Below are 17546 nucleotides of genomic sequence, written 5' to 3'. Positions count from 1 at the left end.
CAAAATATTGTTCCAGACCATCAAATGCAGCAGATAAGATATTGTGCCTTAGCTCAAGTACAAAATATAAAGCCAAGTTTCATTGCATATATTATTTGAAACACTCAGTACTGGGAAAAAGATAAGTACATTGAAAGACACAGGACTAAATTCAGAAGTGAACCAATTGGTGGTATAATTATACTGAGGTGTGAATGTAAGCTGATGTCACTTTCACACTGAGGGGGCAAAAAGACAGAGCTGTATCACAGGAATAGCAACCATCAGGAGGTTGTATTGACAAGTAACGTAGACCAGCATTTGTATCTCCTCTGAATTTGGCCCACACAGAGCAGCAGTAAAGAAATATCTGTGTTACAAGGCTAGATAGCTCATAAGAAAATCATTCAAGGGCAGATTCTGATGTCCTTGTTCACACTGAACAATTCCTTACTCTGCTAATGTTACCATTTATTTAAATGGGACCATTCAAGAAGTAAGAAATGATCTGATGTTAGTAAGGGTGGAAAAATAGGTTCTACGGGCACCTAGTAAAAACCATCATAAAATAGGTAAGAAAGAAGTCTGTAGGTTTGGGCAAACAGTGCTGAATAAAGATTATCCTGTTAACACCTGTAAGGGGTGAGTTACCTATTACTGCTTAGTAACTCATTTTAAAAATTCCTATATCAGATTTCAATCTAGAGAAAGCGAAAACTGAATGAGGACAGAACAGCTTCTGTGATTGGTAAGGGGACATGGACCCTTGAACTTCTAAGTAACTAGTCTGAGTCTATGCCAGGCCCAGTAGACAGAGATTGCAATATTATGTGGAGGATCTGAACTCTCACACTACTCAGGGAATTTAATGACCTACTCATCATAAATGCTTAACATATTAAACACAGAAAATGCTGTATTTTGGTGTATCTCAGAGCATAATACATTATTCTCAAAGATATTCATGTAGTTTATAACAGATTACTGGTATTTGTATGTGATGTTTACATGTTATTAAAAAAAGGCATATTCTCTAATGCTTTGTGGTATTTAAACAGCATGATTCCTACTTTAGTGATAGGTGTGCAGCTAAACCATTGCACTTCACTGCTTTGAAAAATTTTCTCCAAAATATTAAAACATGAGGATTCCTGGATTTCATAACAGACTTTTTATCACACAATTACTTTGGCTATCGAACTTTTTTTAAAACAAAAGTTTCATGATGTTGCTATTTTCTTTCTTCTCTTTACCATCTCTCTCTTCACTAGCTTGATTCACATTTTTCTGTTTTCTGTTATCTCTTCTCACCAGCCTTCCTTCAATGCTCTGCAACTCAACTTTCCCCCCTCATTCTATTCCTCTCCCTTTTAAGTCTTTCCCTTGTTTCCTTGTCTCCATTGCTGTCTCCCCTGTCCCAAACTCACCTGCACCATCCTCTAACCCTATATCACAGTATTTCTCATGCTACTCCTAGTCCCCCCTTGTCTGCTGATGATTGCATCTACTTCCAACAATGGCAGATCAGGGGAAGATGGTGCATGTGCAGGAACCCCAAATTGTGAGTGCTCCTCCATTCATTTTTCTCTCCTGACAGAGAAAATGGCAGATCTTACTAATCCCTGCTTCTTTGTGCTCATCCACTGTGATAGGCTACTGGGGCTTGCTGCCTGAAGTTATGTTGCTGCTGCCTTGAAGTCCCCAAATGAAATACAAGCTGTAGAGTTTGAGGCACTGGAGTAGCTACCGCGTATGGACCCTTCCTTAGCAAATGGAAGCACTGCACTGTTAATTTAACTTCTGTAAATAGTATATAAGCTTATTTTTTTCTGACTCCATAAATCCCTCCCTGACACTGGTTCCACGTGGGTGCCATCTCTGGAACTCAGTGCAGGTTCACTTGAAACTTGACCCAAGATTATGAGCTTTGGTGAACTGGATCCAACGTTTGAGTTGGTAATGATATCTCAAACCCAAATCAACTTCACTTTGCTTCAAGTTTCACCATAAAAGTTTTCCAAAAGGATGTTCAATGGACAGTACAAACCATTGCAGCTGAATCTTTCTAATGTATTACATTACCAGACCACCCTTGGCTGAATAACAGCTTTTTCATGTTTATTGACCCATGAATGAAATTAACACCCATTTATCAGGGGTGATGCTAGGGAGGGGCATGAATGGTCACATGCCCCTCCCAAGATGCTGGGGGTGGCACATTCCAGAGGGGGCAAGTGGGAAGCTGTCCCTGGCCTGTCCCACCCACCAGCTATGCTCAGGTACATGCCTGTCTGCTTGAGCTCATTGGAGTCACTGTGCCTGTGGCTGCCAGTGAGTAAGAAGGGGAGCTTATTTTTTGCAGTGATGGGGCAAAATAGGAGGACTCAAGGGAGGAAGGGGAGCAGGGAGGAAGTAGGGGCCACCAGGGACACTGGGGATGATCATGGGAGGGGACGGGGAGGCAGCATAGGCCGGGGCTGGGAGTCTGGTGGAAGGGAGGGGCAATGAAGGAGCCATGTGGATGGCCTGAATCCTCCCTAGATGGGGGAGCGGCAGGGCCAGGGGCTAGCGATAGGGGTGAGGGGGTATTCGGGGGAGGCAAAATCCATGGGGGATGGGGAATTTCTTTGGGAGAGAGAGGTTTCTTGGCCTGAGTTCCTCCAGCCACACAATAAGCTAGATGGAAATCCCTGATGTTCTTTTAGCAATGCACAAGATTCCCTTAAAGCCATAAGGGTAGGAAACAGGTATTTATTTTACTTTAAATAAGGCCCTGCCTGAGTTCCAAATGTTGCATGAGTGCAGAATCAGACTCATATTTCATGAAAGGAAACCAAACTTCTATGATCTGGGCCAGCCTACTAGTAGCTAGTGAGCACTTAAAACTCCAGTGCATCCTCCAAATGTTTGTTGTGTGTTGATATGAAATTCAAAGGAGGAGCAGGATGGACTTGTGGTTAAAACACTGGCTTCTCTTTATAAGACCTAAATATTACTATTATTTTGCCACAGACTTTCTTTATGCAAGACACTTAATTTCTCTCTGCCTCAGTTTCCCTAAAATGGGGATACTTCTTAGCTAAGAAGGGCATGTGATGATGAACTTGTCTGTGAAACTTTGGAAGAATGTGCTATAGAAGGACAAAGTATTAAAATATTAGAGATGAGACTTTAAAGAATGGGTGCTAAAGTTAGGCACATAGGGCATTACCTTGCATCACTGAACTCAAGGATACCATTGCCGTTGATCTCAATGGGAACAGGATCAGAGCCCTAAATCCTTATTGAGGTTCCGGAGTAAGTGGCCCAGTTTTTCAAAGCCCCCATGAATTCCATTTTGAAAAACTGGGTCACGTAATTCAGAGCCTAACTGGGGCACATATTTAAAGGAGAAAAAAAGTCTTGGTCTGTGTCTGGAGGTTATTGCCTTCCTGGAGGCAACTATTATTGCTCTTTGGGCATTTAAGAAAAATCTGCAGCCAACACTTGTAGAACATTTAAGAGCAATTGTCATGCAAGGGTATGGAACTGAGTAACTGACATGTGAGCAATATCAGGGTAACTTGGTGCAAGTTACTCATTCTCCTTGATTATGAATGCAATTTGCATTTGAGTCATGCTTGCAAAATTGTTATGAAAATTTACCAGCGGAGGCATAAATTCTACTAACTTGAACTTACAATATTTTAATGAAAGCAATATTTTACTTGCTTGTTACCCTCAAAAAAATTTATTTACCATGCGTGTTTGGAGTTTTGCAAGGCAGAATCAAGTCAGACTATGGGAAATGCTTCAAGAATGAGTGCTAGTCTACACTGTCAATGCTAAAGCACTGCCGCGGCAGTGCTGTAACGTGGCTTGTGTGGTCGCAGCAGAGCACTGGTAGAGAGCTTTCCCAGCACTCTTAAGAAGCCACCTCCACGAGGGGCATAGATACCACTGTGCTGGTGCGCTGTCTATATTGGCGCTTTACAGTGCTGAAACTTGCTGCGCTCGGGGGGGTGTTTTTTCACACCCTTGACCTAGAAAGTTGCAGCGCTGTAAATTGCCAATGTAAACAAGCTCCAAATTAGCAGTTCCAGAGTTATGTGACTGATAATGTGGCACTCCCTAAATTAGTAGATTAGGGCCCAATCCTTCAAACATTTCCACACATGTGCAAGGTTATTTACACAAGTAATCTTATTGAAATCAATTAGAGTATTGATGTGGAATGCAGCTAATGTTGGTACGTCGATTACTTGTGTGAGCACTATTTGCAGTGTTTCTACAATATGGTTTCAGTCCAAGGACCCAATTCTGCACTTAATGGAGGAGTAAAATCTTTAGCAGAAGCCATGAAGAAGACTCTGCTGTCTTCCTCTTTAATTGCGATATAGCAAGATTTCTCCTGAGAGATTAATCTAAGGCATAGATAAGCTCTCATATTTGAAGATATTGAAAAGACTGGCATGTTTACCAGAGAGCTGTGCTAGGATTTTCAGAAGAGCCCCAGGAGTTAGGCGCCCAACTCCCATTGAACTTCAATGAGATTTCAGTGTCTAACTTCCCTAGGCTCCTTTGAAAATCCTAGCTGAGATGAATGAGAGAGGACCTGATAACGTGTAGAAAACAATGAATGGTTCAGAGTAGGTAGATTGGGAACTTCTGTTCACCCTGCCTCATACTGTGAGAACAAGGGGATATTAAATCAAATCAAAAGGCAAATTCAAATCTTGCAAAGGGAATTATATTTTCACACAATGCAAAACTAGCTTGTGGAACTCACTGCAATCTCATTGAGGCCAGAAGCTGAAAAGGAGTCCAAAAAGGATTAGACATTTGTGGATAATAAGAATATCCAAATTATAATAGTAATTATACGTTACAAGAAATACCCCAAGGAATTTTGGAAGGGATATAAACCCTTAACATGCTGTAGGGCATAAAATAATCTCTACTATTGGGGAATAGGAGTAAACTTTCCCTGAGGCACCTTACACGATAACTACCTACTGCAGGGTTTTTTGTATCCTGTTCTGAAGCATCTGGTACTGGTCACTGTTGATGACAGAATACTGGACTAAGTTGACCGCTGGTCTGATCCAGTCTGGGAATTTGGGAATTCCTGTATTTCTGTGTTCCTGTTATTAGAAACAAGTATGACAGATTTCTGGAGTCCATCTAGATTTAAAATTTAGGGTGTTCAGTTATATGTATGTAAAATAGCCATTAAATTAACCCTATGCAATATGAATTCTCTAACCAACTTACATATTAAAAATAAAGCAAAACAAAAAACAAAATAAAAAAATTAAAATTTTAGTAAACTAAGCAGCATCTGTTGTTCATCTTGTTAAACTGCCATCTTCACAATAAATCCTGAATTGCACTGTTTATATTACTGAATGCTGGAGGCAGGGTCAGAAAAGGTGGGTAAATATGCATTTATTTTGTGGATTTCTAATAGTGCAGAACAGTGCTGCATTTAATTGTATGTTACCAGCTGCCTCATCATTCAGTTTATTTTTACTTTTTCTGTAAATGAAATATTCCTTTTATTACAAGTCAAAAACTCAGGAGTTAATGGGATATTCACAGTTAACAGCAGGCTACATCTTTCTATATAGTTCAAGTGTGTTGTTCACTTTGAGCCTTTTAAGGTATGGGTCCTCAACCTCATATAGACTCGCCCCACTAATGTGAAGAAATATAGGCCTATAACAGAGGTGGGCAAACTACGGCCCATGAGACTGTCCTGCCCGGCCCCTGAGCTCCTGGCCCAGGAGGCCAGCCCCCGGCCCCTCCCCTGATGTCCTCCCTCCCCCGCAGCCTCAGCTTGCTTGCTCCACCACTGACACAATGCTCTGGGCAGTGGGGCTGTGAGCTCCTGGGGCAGCGCAGCTGTAGTGCCACCAGCCACCAGTGCTCCAAGCAGCGTGGTAAGGGGGCAGAGAGCAGGGAGGGATGGCTAGAGGGCAGGGGAGTTCGGGATGGTGGTCAGGGGGTGGGGGTGTGGATAGGGGTCAGGGTGGTCGGGGGGGGCACAGGGGGTTGAATGGGGGCCGTGGTCCCAGGGGGGCCATCAGGAATGAGAAGAGGGGTTAGATGGGGGTGGTGGGAGTCCGGGGGTGGTCAGGGGACAGGGAATGGGGGGCTAGGGGTGGATGGAGCAGATAGGAGGTGGGGGCCAGGCCACAACCCCCTCCGCTAACCAGCCCTCCATACAATTAACGAAACCCGATGTGCCCTTCAGGCCAAAAAGTTTGCCTGCCCCAGCCTTAATGTTTAACTATGATTTGATGCACTCTTGTGTTCTGTGTATGACAGAGCCATTGAGCTTCCTTATGCTACACAGAACAGTTCTGTGCACTCGAGTTCTCTTGTGCATTTAGATATCCTTTCCAATTAACAGACTGAACATGAGAGTTCCTTCAGGCCTAAGCTCAATAGAACCATCCAGTGTCTTGTTTGATCTTAGGAGCACTAAAGAATAATTTTCCAGTCCTGGGTGGTGGTCCATAAATGCCTGTCAGTTTTATTTTGCTCTTGTCAAAGCATCTGTTATAGGGGTACACATATGTGGTAATTGTTCCAGCTTAAAAATAAACAATACAAATTCCTACTACTGCTAACAGCAGGGAGTATCTCTGCAGACATTTTTATACTAGATGCTCTTTTTAGGTGTTTCTATATCTGAGGGAGAACACAATTTCCCAAATAGGGAGAGAGAGGAATAAATTACTTTTGTGTCTCCTGCTTGTGAATGGACCAGACCACTTACAGCAATTCTGGAAAAAATACTTTCTCCTGGGGTCTTGCTGGAGCACAAACTGCTTGATCAATAATGATTTGCTAAATTTCCACTATATATGAAAAATCTAAGGTTGGCTGTACAATAATATTTCCTGAAAGCAGGGTTGCAAAAGTGCTTACCTTTTTTATTAAGATGGCCACCATCCAAGCCCTGCTTTACACCAGGCCTGTGACAGTCAGTCTGGAATTCCCTATGGGTCTAGGAGTCCTGCATTCCTCTCCAGGTGGGCAGAAATGTAGGATCACGGCTAAAGGCACAATGTCTATTTGAAAATCACATTTCCGTCTGAAAACTTTGTATCTACTATAGTAACAAGCTAACAAGTAAGATTACGAAAACCAAGAGAGATTAGGGTGTGGGTGTGTGTGGGGCGGGGACAGGGAAAGAATCTCCTTTACTTTTTTTTCAGTTTATTTTATGTATTGATGATACTTTGTGTATAGTCAGTTTCACAGCGTCCCTGTAAGGTCTGTTAGGGCTAAATTGTGAAAGGTCATTTTCTGAACTGCTTTTCCATTAATTTATTTTTTTGCTTCCATTAGTTTATTACAGTTCTATTGCCATGTGAGACTAACAGATAAGAACCTACTTTTACAACTCAGCAAAGCAAAGATACAGGGATATTGATTCAGAATAGAATTCTGCTGACTTCCTGCAAAGGTTTATTTCTATAGTACATATCATGGGTTACTATCCTTCAAACTGGGTAACAAAATAGGAATTAGTACTAATAAGAGAAAAGAGAATTGAACTTCCACATTTTCTGTATATTTACATGTAGGATTTTGAATTATCAAGTGCAGCTACAGAAGGCAAAAGTATAGTGCGAAGAGGAAAAAGCTTAATGTCCCAGTGCCAAGTACAGTCAGTCTCTATCTCAGAAAGCCATTTGAAGAAATCTTACTAAAATGTCCTAAATTCCTATTTATCTTGTGCCCTTGATACATCTTTGCAGCACAAATAAGTGTGCTTCTTCATTACCCCATTAGGCAAAATAAAGAAACATAAAAGCAGATGCAGACACATAAACCTGCCTAATCTCTGATCGCTCCAAATAGTCTTTCAGCTCTCCACTTTCCCCATGTCTCTGTTGACTTGTATGCTGCTAAAACACCTCTAGTGCTGATGCTAATCCAGATAATGACCCTTTGTTTCAATCCCATCTGCTGTGACTGGGAACCACTAGCACTAGAAATTAGAGCTTTGTGGTCACTGGAATTTCCAGCAAATGTTGCATTCCTTCCCCCCCGCGCCCACCCCCCCAAAAATCATTCCAAATCAGAACATAACACAGGATATGCAAGATTTTCCATGGGAGAGACTTTCAAAAAATCTTTTCTTCCAAAATGTTTTTAAAAAAATATTTCCAGTCCAAGCTCAATGTACTCCCAGACTCTGCAGCAACCCACCTCACAGGGTGCTGAGGTGCATAATACCTGGGAAGCCCCAGCTCTGTGGCACCAGTCTACCCAGGAGCCAGGAAGCTCTGGGATCCGTGGCTCCCAATCTCCCTCAAAAGGCAGGCTACCAAAGAGCAAGAGAAGTGGGTGGGCAAGCTGGCAGCAGGCGGGTTGGCTTGCTTAGTTTCCACCTAAAGTTTCAATAGAAGCAACATGTTCATGGGAATGGTTTGATTCTGCCAAATCAGCATTTTCCAATGGGAAAGCAATTCCACTGGAAAGCCTTGACCAGGTTTATTTGAGATGATGATTCTGGCTCCTGTTCATTATGACAATGCCACCAAGATCTAATATGACTTTATTCTTTTCATGTTGGAAAACATCATTTGTGAGAACCAAAGTTCTTTCACTTCCAGTCTTTCCAGTGAGGTATATGTGAAGGTTATTTTTGCCTCTGGGATTGTGAATTAGCACTGTTAAAGAAATCTTTGGAATTAGCATTTCTATTCGTTCAAAAATAGCTCACTGCTCAACTCCCCCCTCTCTTTTTTCCTGTGCATAAGTAGCTGTTTCCGCCCCCCTCCCAAACTGTGCAATGTGCTATACATCTGCTTTGAAGTAATTCTCCATTTTTTATTAATTTTGCAAATCTTTTGGACTTTGGCATCAGCTCTTCTGCTCCGTAGGGAATGTGCAAAATAGCTGCTAGTAATAGTATAATACCCATAAAGGAGGAGAATATAATTTAAAAGACACAGGTGACAGATGAGGCTTACTGAAATATTTTGGACCATTACTGTAGAATATTGAATGGTTTAATAAGGGACAAGCTATTCCTCTCATTCAGGAGATGTGAAAAAAGCTAAGGAAGAGTTAATTCCTTCAGAAGAGGTATAGTAGATTCTAGTGACAGAATACAGGCCAGTGAGTAATAGATCAATTTTTACACTAACTTTTCCTACAAACAGAAGAGCCAAGAAGTATAATCAGAGAGAAAGAACCTTTGGCTCCTTTATGGGATGGTGCCCTGGGATGGTGGGTAGGAAATTGGTAAATTCCATATTCTTGAAGCATCTCTTTGGTGATCTGGAAGACCTGAAAGTTCTTCTTGAGGACTCTCCTTAACTACAAATTAAACCCTTTAAAAATCTAAGTAAAATAAATTTGCTGCCAGTGACATTTTTGTGCATTTGACTAGTAAGATAAATCATGACTTCATTATCTACCAACACTTCCAATGTTGTTTGTCCCAGACTGACTGCAATTTTACCTTTGCAGTTAGGTTACACAATTCAAAAATGAATAATCACCCATCAAGAATAATTTTCTACAAATTGCTACAGGATGATTTAAGTTTCTGTTTTGTAGTGTTTCCTATCTTGCGGCTTTACTGCTGTAACATTGCTAAAATAATGAAACCTTCTTGTGTTGGCTCTTGCAATGGGTAACTAAAAAGGCTTGGGAGTTCATTTTGCTTTAATTAATAACCTAGGAGTTTTACTATTTATCCAGTGTTTGTCTGAACTTAATATCTCTTTGATATACAATAGTGGTTCTTAGACATTATTATAAAGGCAAGCCATTTTTTTAAAGAGGGGAGACCCTCTCACATACTCTCTCTTTCAACTTCTATTGACTACAATGGGGTTTGGATCTGACCCTTATTCTAAATTTACCATTTTAAAAGGTAAAACTGTTGGTTGAATCCTCAGCAAAAACCAGGAAGTACTGAGTTGCCGCCAAGAGATGCCAGTCCTTTTCAGTTAGACAAAATTGTCTGCCTCTCTTTTGCATCCTTTTTTTTCCTGGCAATAGCATTGGCTTTTCATGAGGAATCATGATAGCAAGGACTATAGCAGGGGTAGTCAATTATTTTTTGTCAAGGTCCAAATTTCTTGGTCAAGGTATAGTCAAAGTCCAGACTCCAGAGAAAATAATAAGAAGCAAATAAAAAGATTTTGGGGGTCTGTTCAAAAGTGTCTGGCAGTCCAGATTTGGCCCGCAATCCATCTATTGACTGCCCCTCTACTAAAGGTGCATTAATGTGAGATCAAGGCATCATTGGCTATATGGATCCCTGGTCCCAACCGGTTGGGGAAGAACAAAACAGTATTTGGTATAGGATCTGGCAAATCCCCAAAACGTGGATTAATCTCATACCTAGATGAAGGTCATAGCTGCATAACTGGGGATTTGTGCTTTTAGAGACTGGAACTAGTGGGACTGATTCATCAGTGTTCAAAGTTGCTTGCACCACTGTGCAAAGCCACCATAAATCCTCTTAATTGGGCCCCTGCATGGCAATCACACCTCATCCTCTTCCATACTTATGGGGAAAAAAACCCAAAACAACAATTTTGGAAAAGAGGTTAAGATGTGCTTACTGCTTAAATAACATTTCAAAAGAACAGAATAATCTGAAAGATACTGGTCCAGCCATGAAATAAATGCAACTACTAACATTTTATTTACTGGAGTGGACAATAAAAACATTCTGTTTTTCAGGTGTCTACAGTTCTAGAATTTGGTCGCATTGTAATTTACACTACCAGCCTTCGTGTGGTGAGAACCACGTTTGAAAGATGCGAGCTAGTAAGAAAGATCTTCCAAAATCACAGAGTGAAATTTGAAGAAAAAAACATTGCTCTGAACAGCGACTATGGAAAAGAACTAGAAGAAAGATGCAGGAGGGTGTGTGAAATTCCATCGCTACCTGTTGTCTTTATTGATGGCCAATATCTTGGGGTAAGTTCTGCACAAGTTTAAATTTCACTCTGTAGTCGTGTGTGTAGATCCTAACCAATAAGAATGGGAAATTATTTTATTTTATTATTTGTATTATAGGAGCAATCAAGGATTGGGGCCCTATTGTGCTAGGCTCTGTACAGATATACAGCAAAACATGGTCCCTGTCCCAAAGAGCCCACAGTCTAGGATACTACAAGATGCAACAGGTGGATAAAACAAACAGGAAAAAGTTGGGGAGCATGATTAAGTAACAAAGAAATGAACAAAGTTATGCTCAGCCTCTGAAGAAATAATTCATCTTTACAGTTCAAACCATAAGGATATAAAGAAATGGGCTTCATATCACATTTATGAAAGCTAATATACTCAATAATCAGTTCTGAGAATAGTCAGCATTAGATTATTAAATAGCAATCTCTGTATTTAAATATAAAGTTGTTCTATGAGTTTGGGGCTCAGTTCCTTCAATTTAGGTGCAGTTTTGCATTCTTTTACATCATGCACATAATTAGTTAAATTCCCTTTATTTGCATACAAGTTGCTACTTCTTCATTTTCTATATGGAGGATGACAGCTGCATAATCCTGAATCAGAATGGAGGGAGGTGAAAAAAGAGCAATGTACTATTCTGTTGAGACCTAAAGGCCAAATGGATTTTTTTTTAATCCAGACTCAGATTCTCAAGCCATGGGGCTAAAAGTTCACAAATGTTTGAAACCAGGTTTTGGTTTGGGTTCATCTCCACTGTTCAAAACACATTTCTTACTTAGAAAGATTTTTAAAGTATTTACTTTGTAGTTATGGAGAGACCTCAAGAAGAACTTTCAGTTCTTCCACATCACTGAAGGGTTGCAAAGGTTGATGTTTTCCAAAGGAATGCAAATAGGAGAAGCAAAAAACAGAAGTTTGGGATGTCAAAAAACTTACTCTTTATGATATATGAATAAGGTGTTAAGGAACCAGTAACCATCACTAGAGGTGAGATAGTGACTTGACAGACAAACTAAGTTGTTTGTGTTGCTAAACACTTAAAAAAAAACCAATAACAACTAAAGATGTATTTGATGAAAATAAATGGAATAGACAAACAGGAGATCCTTGATATTGGAGCTGAGCTAATACTGGAAAAAAATAAAAATAAAAAAATCCACAAATATGCATTTGAATTTGCTCAGACTGTGTTTATGGTCTATTGGTGTTGGCTTTCTCAGAATAGTCTAGCAGATGAGATTGCTGCCAGGCATGTTCACCAAAACAGCCATATGTTGAATCAAAATATGTATTCAACTTTTTCTTTAAAAAGACACTTTGCCAAGTTTTCTTGAGTAACCCTAAATATCAGTAGAGACTTTCAGTTAAGCACCAGGAGAATGTATTTGGAGACTGAAAAAAAATAATTGACAAGCTAAGGTATCTTATTCTCCACAAACTAAGATTGTGTTGTATTGGCAGACGGCTTTATTTCAGTGGCTCCCACTTAAATCCAGTAGTCAAAATAGTGCTCTGTTCATTTTCCTTCAAATTGCTAGTTTAAGGAAGAGATACCCCTGGGACAAGTGAGCCTATTTGTGGCAAGTTTGAATGGTCCACACATTTCAATCTGAACAGCAGTGGTAATAGTACTGTTGACATAGGTGGGTAGTAAATAAAATGAGGTCTTTATTGTGCTTCTCCTGCAGCCACCCTCTTCTGTCTAGGCTGTAGATTGAATTGACTACATCAACACAGCAGAGAGGCCAAAAGATTGCTTTCTTGCTATCAGACAAATAAGGTGGATCATGAGGTCTAGGAAAAGGACTTCTGTGAGAGAGTGTTTCAGATACAAGAGAAACAGATACAAGTCTTGTAACATTTTTTCAATTATGTTCTAATGGTCTAGGTGTTGTGACAAAGTTCCTCCTCTATCTTGGTAGGTCCTGCGCTTATTGGTGGATTTTCTTGCCTCAGAGATTCACCATGTGGGTTGGGGAACAGCCCAGAGACCTTCCCCTCTGGAAGAACCCACAGTCCAGGTCAATTGGGAGGTTTGGGAGGAACCCAGGCCTGCCCTCTACTCCAGGTTCCAGCCCAGGGCCCTGTGGACTGCAGCTGTCTATAGTGCCTCCTGTAACAGCTGCATGATGGCTACAACTCCCTGGGCTACTTCCCCATGGCCTCCTCCAAATACCTTCCTTATTCTCACCACAGGACCTTCCTCCTGGTGTCTGATAATGCTTGTGCTCCTCAGTCCTCCTCCTCCACCCACACCCACACCCACTCCCACCCCTCCTTGCACCTCTCAGCTCCTCACACTCACACCACAAACTGAAGTGAGTTCCTTTTAAAACCCAGGTGCCCTGATTAGCCTGCCTTCATTGATTCTAGCAGCTTCTTCTTAATTGGCTTCAGGTGTCCTAATTAGCCTGCCTGCCCTAACTGGTTCTAGCAGGTTCCTGATTACTCTAGTGCAGCCCCTGCTCTGGTCACTCAGGGAACAGAAAACTACTCATCCAGTGACCAGTATATTTGTCTTCTACCAGACTCCTGTACCCCACTGGTCTGGGTCTGTCACAGTGACATGGAATAATCTGATTAAATCTGAGATATCTCCTCTAACATTTACCCAAGGCCGGCCTACCTCTCTATGAAACTGAAGTATGCCCTCTGATTTTTCACTCTGCTTCAATAGCTCAGCATTTTCAGCAAGAAGGTGATACAAAAAAGGAATTGTAGCATTTGTTTATCCTTTTCCAAGGGCATTCAGAACTATCTGAGACCTGTTGTATGTAAAGTCCTAGGGGTTTTTTGTGGAAGGAGCGGGGAGAAAAAGTTGTATGTAGAATATGCAAAGTGGCTGGTTGAGTGATATTTTGCAAATTAAAGTAGAACTTATTGAATAATTTTTCATATGAAATATTTGATTAATTTTTTCCATTATTCATTCATCTTAGAGATCTGATTGAAGAAATTGAGTTATATATCCATTTAATCAATTTCACTTTTTAAAAATAATATTATATTTCTCCCCTTCCTTTGGCCAGTTCTAATGGGGTGGCAGGTTTAAGAATTAGATTTTTTTTATTTGCTTCATGCTCTATGAAGATTTACTGATGATGATGATGATGACAACATTTAAATTTATGTAGTTCTTTAAGAAAATACCAATTGTAAAATGTAGTTTTATTATAAACTAAGTAGTGATGGTTGCACTGTTACTATCATTGCAGCAAATTTATATGATTACCCTACTCAAATGCTTTTGTATTTTGCAACAGCGAAACTATTCTATGGCTTTCCTTTGGTGGTATGAATGGTGAATGCCCTTACAGCCATTGTCCCACTAACATGAGTGTGGTGTAACTATAATACATCTGTTACCAGAACAAGCCTCTAGTGTTTTTTCCCCACCTACTTTCCCCATTTTGCAGAGGTCAGCACTCCTAAAGGGTAGGCTTTAATAATATCTTTTTAAAGACCAATAAGCCAGCAATTTAGCTTTTTGAAGACTAAATTTAGGTTCTCCTTCCCTAGACTATGTAATAATATTACATTCACAGTTTTCTCCTTTTGTTGCAAGCTTCCCAGCCATTTGAACATCTCTGACTACTGCCTGTTACAATGGGTGAGATCAACTGTCCAACAGTAGGATCCTGTGAATGTGTAAAGATGAATACTTGACTCTGTCCCTAGCTCCCATGTATTGTGTCCCTACCCACCCCCAGCCCCTTATGAAAAAACTGCATCTTGTAGTTGAATTAATTCCTCTGTGCTGGGAAAACCCTCCTCAAAGATGGCGGAGGAGATGGGAGTTGGGTTATTAACTTTATGAGGGATAATTTTAGGAGCAAGGAAAGGGACTCATTCTGTAGGCTAAGCAGGGTCAAGATGTCCTTGAGTTTGCCATTTTAGTTTGGGCCTCTTATTTCTTATAAACCCACTCTTTTCAGTCAGTAGTTACTATTGCCACCCAACCCCCTGCCTCACTTAAGGTTGTAATAAGGTTATTTGTCTTTATACAAAGTGATATAAGCCAGTGTCTACTCCCTGAAACAAGCAACATGCATTTTAATATGGACAAATGCAAGGTCATGCATCCAAGAACCAAGACTATAAATCATATTTCCAGGATGAGGGATTTTATCATGCAAAACAGTGACTCAGGAAAGGACCTATAGGTCATAGTGAATAATGAACTGAACATGAGCTGGTATGGCTATGAGGGTGTATACAGGGGATATAGAGTCATAGTGGGAAGGTGGTATTATGTCTATACTTGGCGAGATCATTTCTGGAATACCATGTCATGGCTGGTGTCCATACTTTGAAAAATTGGAAAGGGTTCAAAAAAAGAGCAACAAGAATTATTCAAGGTCTAGAAAGCCTGCCTTACAGTGAGAGATTTAAGAAGCTCAACCCAATTATGTTATCAAAGACCAGGTTAATAGGTGACTTGATCATGGCCTATGAGTGCCTCCATTGAGAATATTTCTGATAGTAGAAAGCTTAGCAGACAAAGGCATAACAAGATTCAATGGCAGGAAGTTGAAGCTAGATAAATTCAAACTGAAAATAAGGTACAGCAATGGGAATTAATCATTGGAACAATTTATCCAGGAATATGGTGGATTATTCATCTTAATATCAGCCATCTTTTATAAAAGACATGCTTTAGTTCAGTGAGAAATTAGGATCTTTGTTACGCCGGAGGTCAGACTCTATGATCATAAAGGTACCCTTGGGCCTTATAATCTATAGATCCATGAAACGATGAGTGTTGCCTTCATAAACTGAAAAGACCAGCAGTAACTGCTGAATCTTGGTCTCCTGGAATTGTTTAATGGTAATCTGAGAAGCAGATATTCTATACAAGGGAGCTTGCTGGGCTACCTCTTACAGATACTTTACTCTTTCATGAGATTACCAGTGTTTCATAAACTACAGTTTGTGAACTGTGGGTAATACTAAGCATCGCTTGCTTTGCGACACACATCCCATTCAGCCCTCCAAAAGGAGTAAACATGCACTCACCTGTGGAATTCAGATACTTGGTCAAAAATCAAAGAAGTTACCCTGGATTAATGACCGCATAAGAGACCAGAATTTGGCACAATGACCTTAATAAAATAAACATCTTCAGTGAATATCATGACTTGCTGCACTCAAGCTCCCCGTATATTTCTCTTCTCAATGACAGATTTGACATCAGTACAAATGTTCTCTCTTATTTGCTGGATGGGGATAAACCTGCCAAAAGCCAAGCAAATAATAAGAATGTATATGAAAAAAGAGTGTCATTTTAAGGTGTTCTAGAATCTGAGCCCAACAGTCAAGCTGGCAATCCAGAAAGATGGACCAAAATAAGAAAGAATATGCTTTTGGGCAGAGGAGTGAGTCCTTACTCTACTAATGTAAAAGCAGATTTATAGACTGAAGAGCAAGATTGCTTAGAATGCAGGGGTTGTTTTACCAGGGCAACTAACTACCACACCAAGAGATGTCATGTTAAAGGTGTTTCTTCTACTATTATGGGAGTATTCATAACTAGACCTAGGAGAAATTTTTCAAACCAATTTTTTTCTGAGAAAAATGAAGACTCAAGTCAACCAAAACATTTTGTAAATGTATGGCAAATTCACTGAATTGTTTTGACTGGTAAAAACCCAAAACAAAATTCTGAAAAAAATAGAAACATTGACATTTTCAAAATAAAATATTGTATTTTTTCAACTGAAAATACTTTTATTTTGAATTTTTCTTTATTTAAAAAAACACCTTAGAACTAGAAATCAACCCGTTTTGTTTTGGGTCGAACAAAACATTCTTTTTTAATTTTATTACTTTTTGGAACTGCCACTGAACTGAAAAATCAGTTATTTGCCCAGCTCTATTCACAACTATACACTTTCCTCCCAAAAAGAGCGATGGATTTAATCTAAACTCAAATGCACTTTCACTGCAGTGTGGTGGAGGTTAGAGAGTGATGACTCTGTTTTAGTGACATTTGTTCTCACTTCATCTTTTCAAACTTTTAATAAATCCCAACTATACAGCAGCAGATTTATTTCACTAAGACTCCATTAAAACATAATATTATTTTTCTTTATTGATGGTTGATAAAAATAGTTTTGTATGAATGATAACTCTCTTTAAATGAGAGACAGTCTGGAAAAATAAATGAATTTACATATTAAAGAGATGGGGATAAAGGGGAAAGGAAATTCAGAGACAGTTTTAGGCCCAGATCCTGCATCAGGGTCCCAGATCATAACATGATCTTCATGTATCTACATTCAACGTACCTCATTCACACCACACTCTAACTTAATGTATATAAAAAGGTTTCAGAGTAGCAGCCGTGTTAGTCTGTATCCACAAAAAGAACAGGATATATTTGTTAGTCTCTACGGTGCCACAAGTACTCCTGTTCTTTTTGTATATAGAAAGACATGCATGTCACTAAATTCCCATACAGACACTGTTAGATAGTCCTTGCTCAGAGAGAGACATCACCTTTGCAATTCTGCTCGTGCAAGTAAGGCATATGGTGCATTGGCAGGATAGCGTAGGAAAGCTTTCACCTCATGTCCCTGAACTATGCCTCTTGCTAATTCTCTTAGGACCAAATCCTGTGGCCTTTAACTTAG

The 17546-nt window shown here is 39.9% G+C and overlaps 1 protein-coding gene across 1 annotated transcript in view; it reads left to right on the top strand.

The window, feature by feature from the left end:
* Positions 1 to 17546, top strand: part of GRXCR1 (glutaredoxin and cysteine rich domain containing 1) — a 65198-nt gene that overhangs the window by 35473 nt on the left and 12179 nt on the right. The window contains exon 2 of the mRNA XM_034772289.1: positions 10681 to 10920. Within this exon, the coding sequence (XP_034628180.1) occupies positions 10681 to 10920 (240 nt within the window). The remainder of the gene's footprint in view (positions 1 to 10680; positions 10921 to 17546) is intronic.

This window comes from Trachemys scripta, chromosome 5 (assembly GCF_013100865.1).
Source record: "Trachemys scripta elegans isolate TJP31775 chromosome 5, CAS_Tse_1.0, whole genome shotgun sequence".
In the NCBI taxonomy this organism is placed as follows: domain Eukaryota; kingdom Metazoa; phylum Chordata; order Testudines; family Emydidae; genus Trachemys; species Trachemys scripta.
This window is presented reverse-complemented; position numbering and strand designations above follow the sequence as displayed.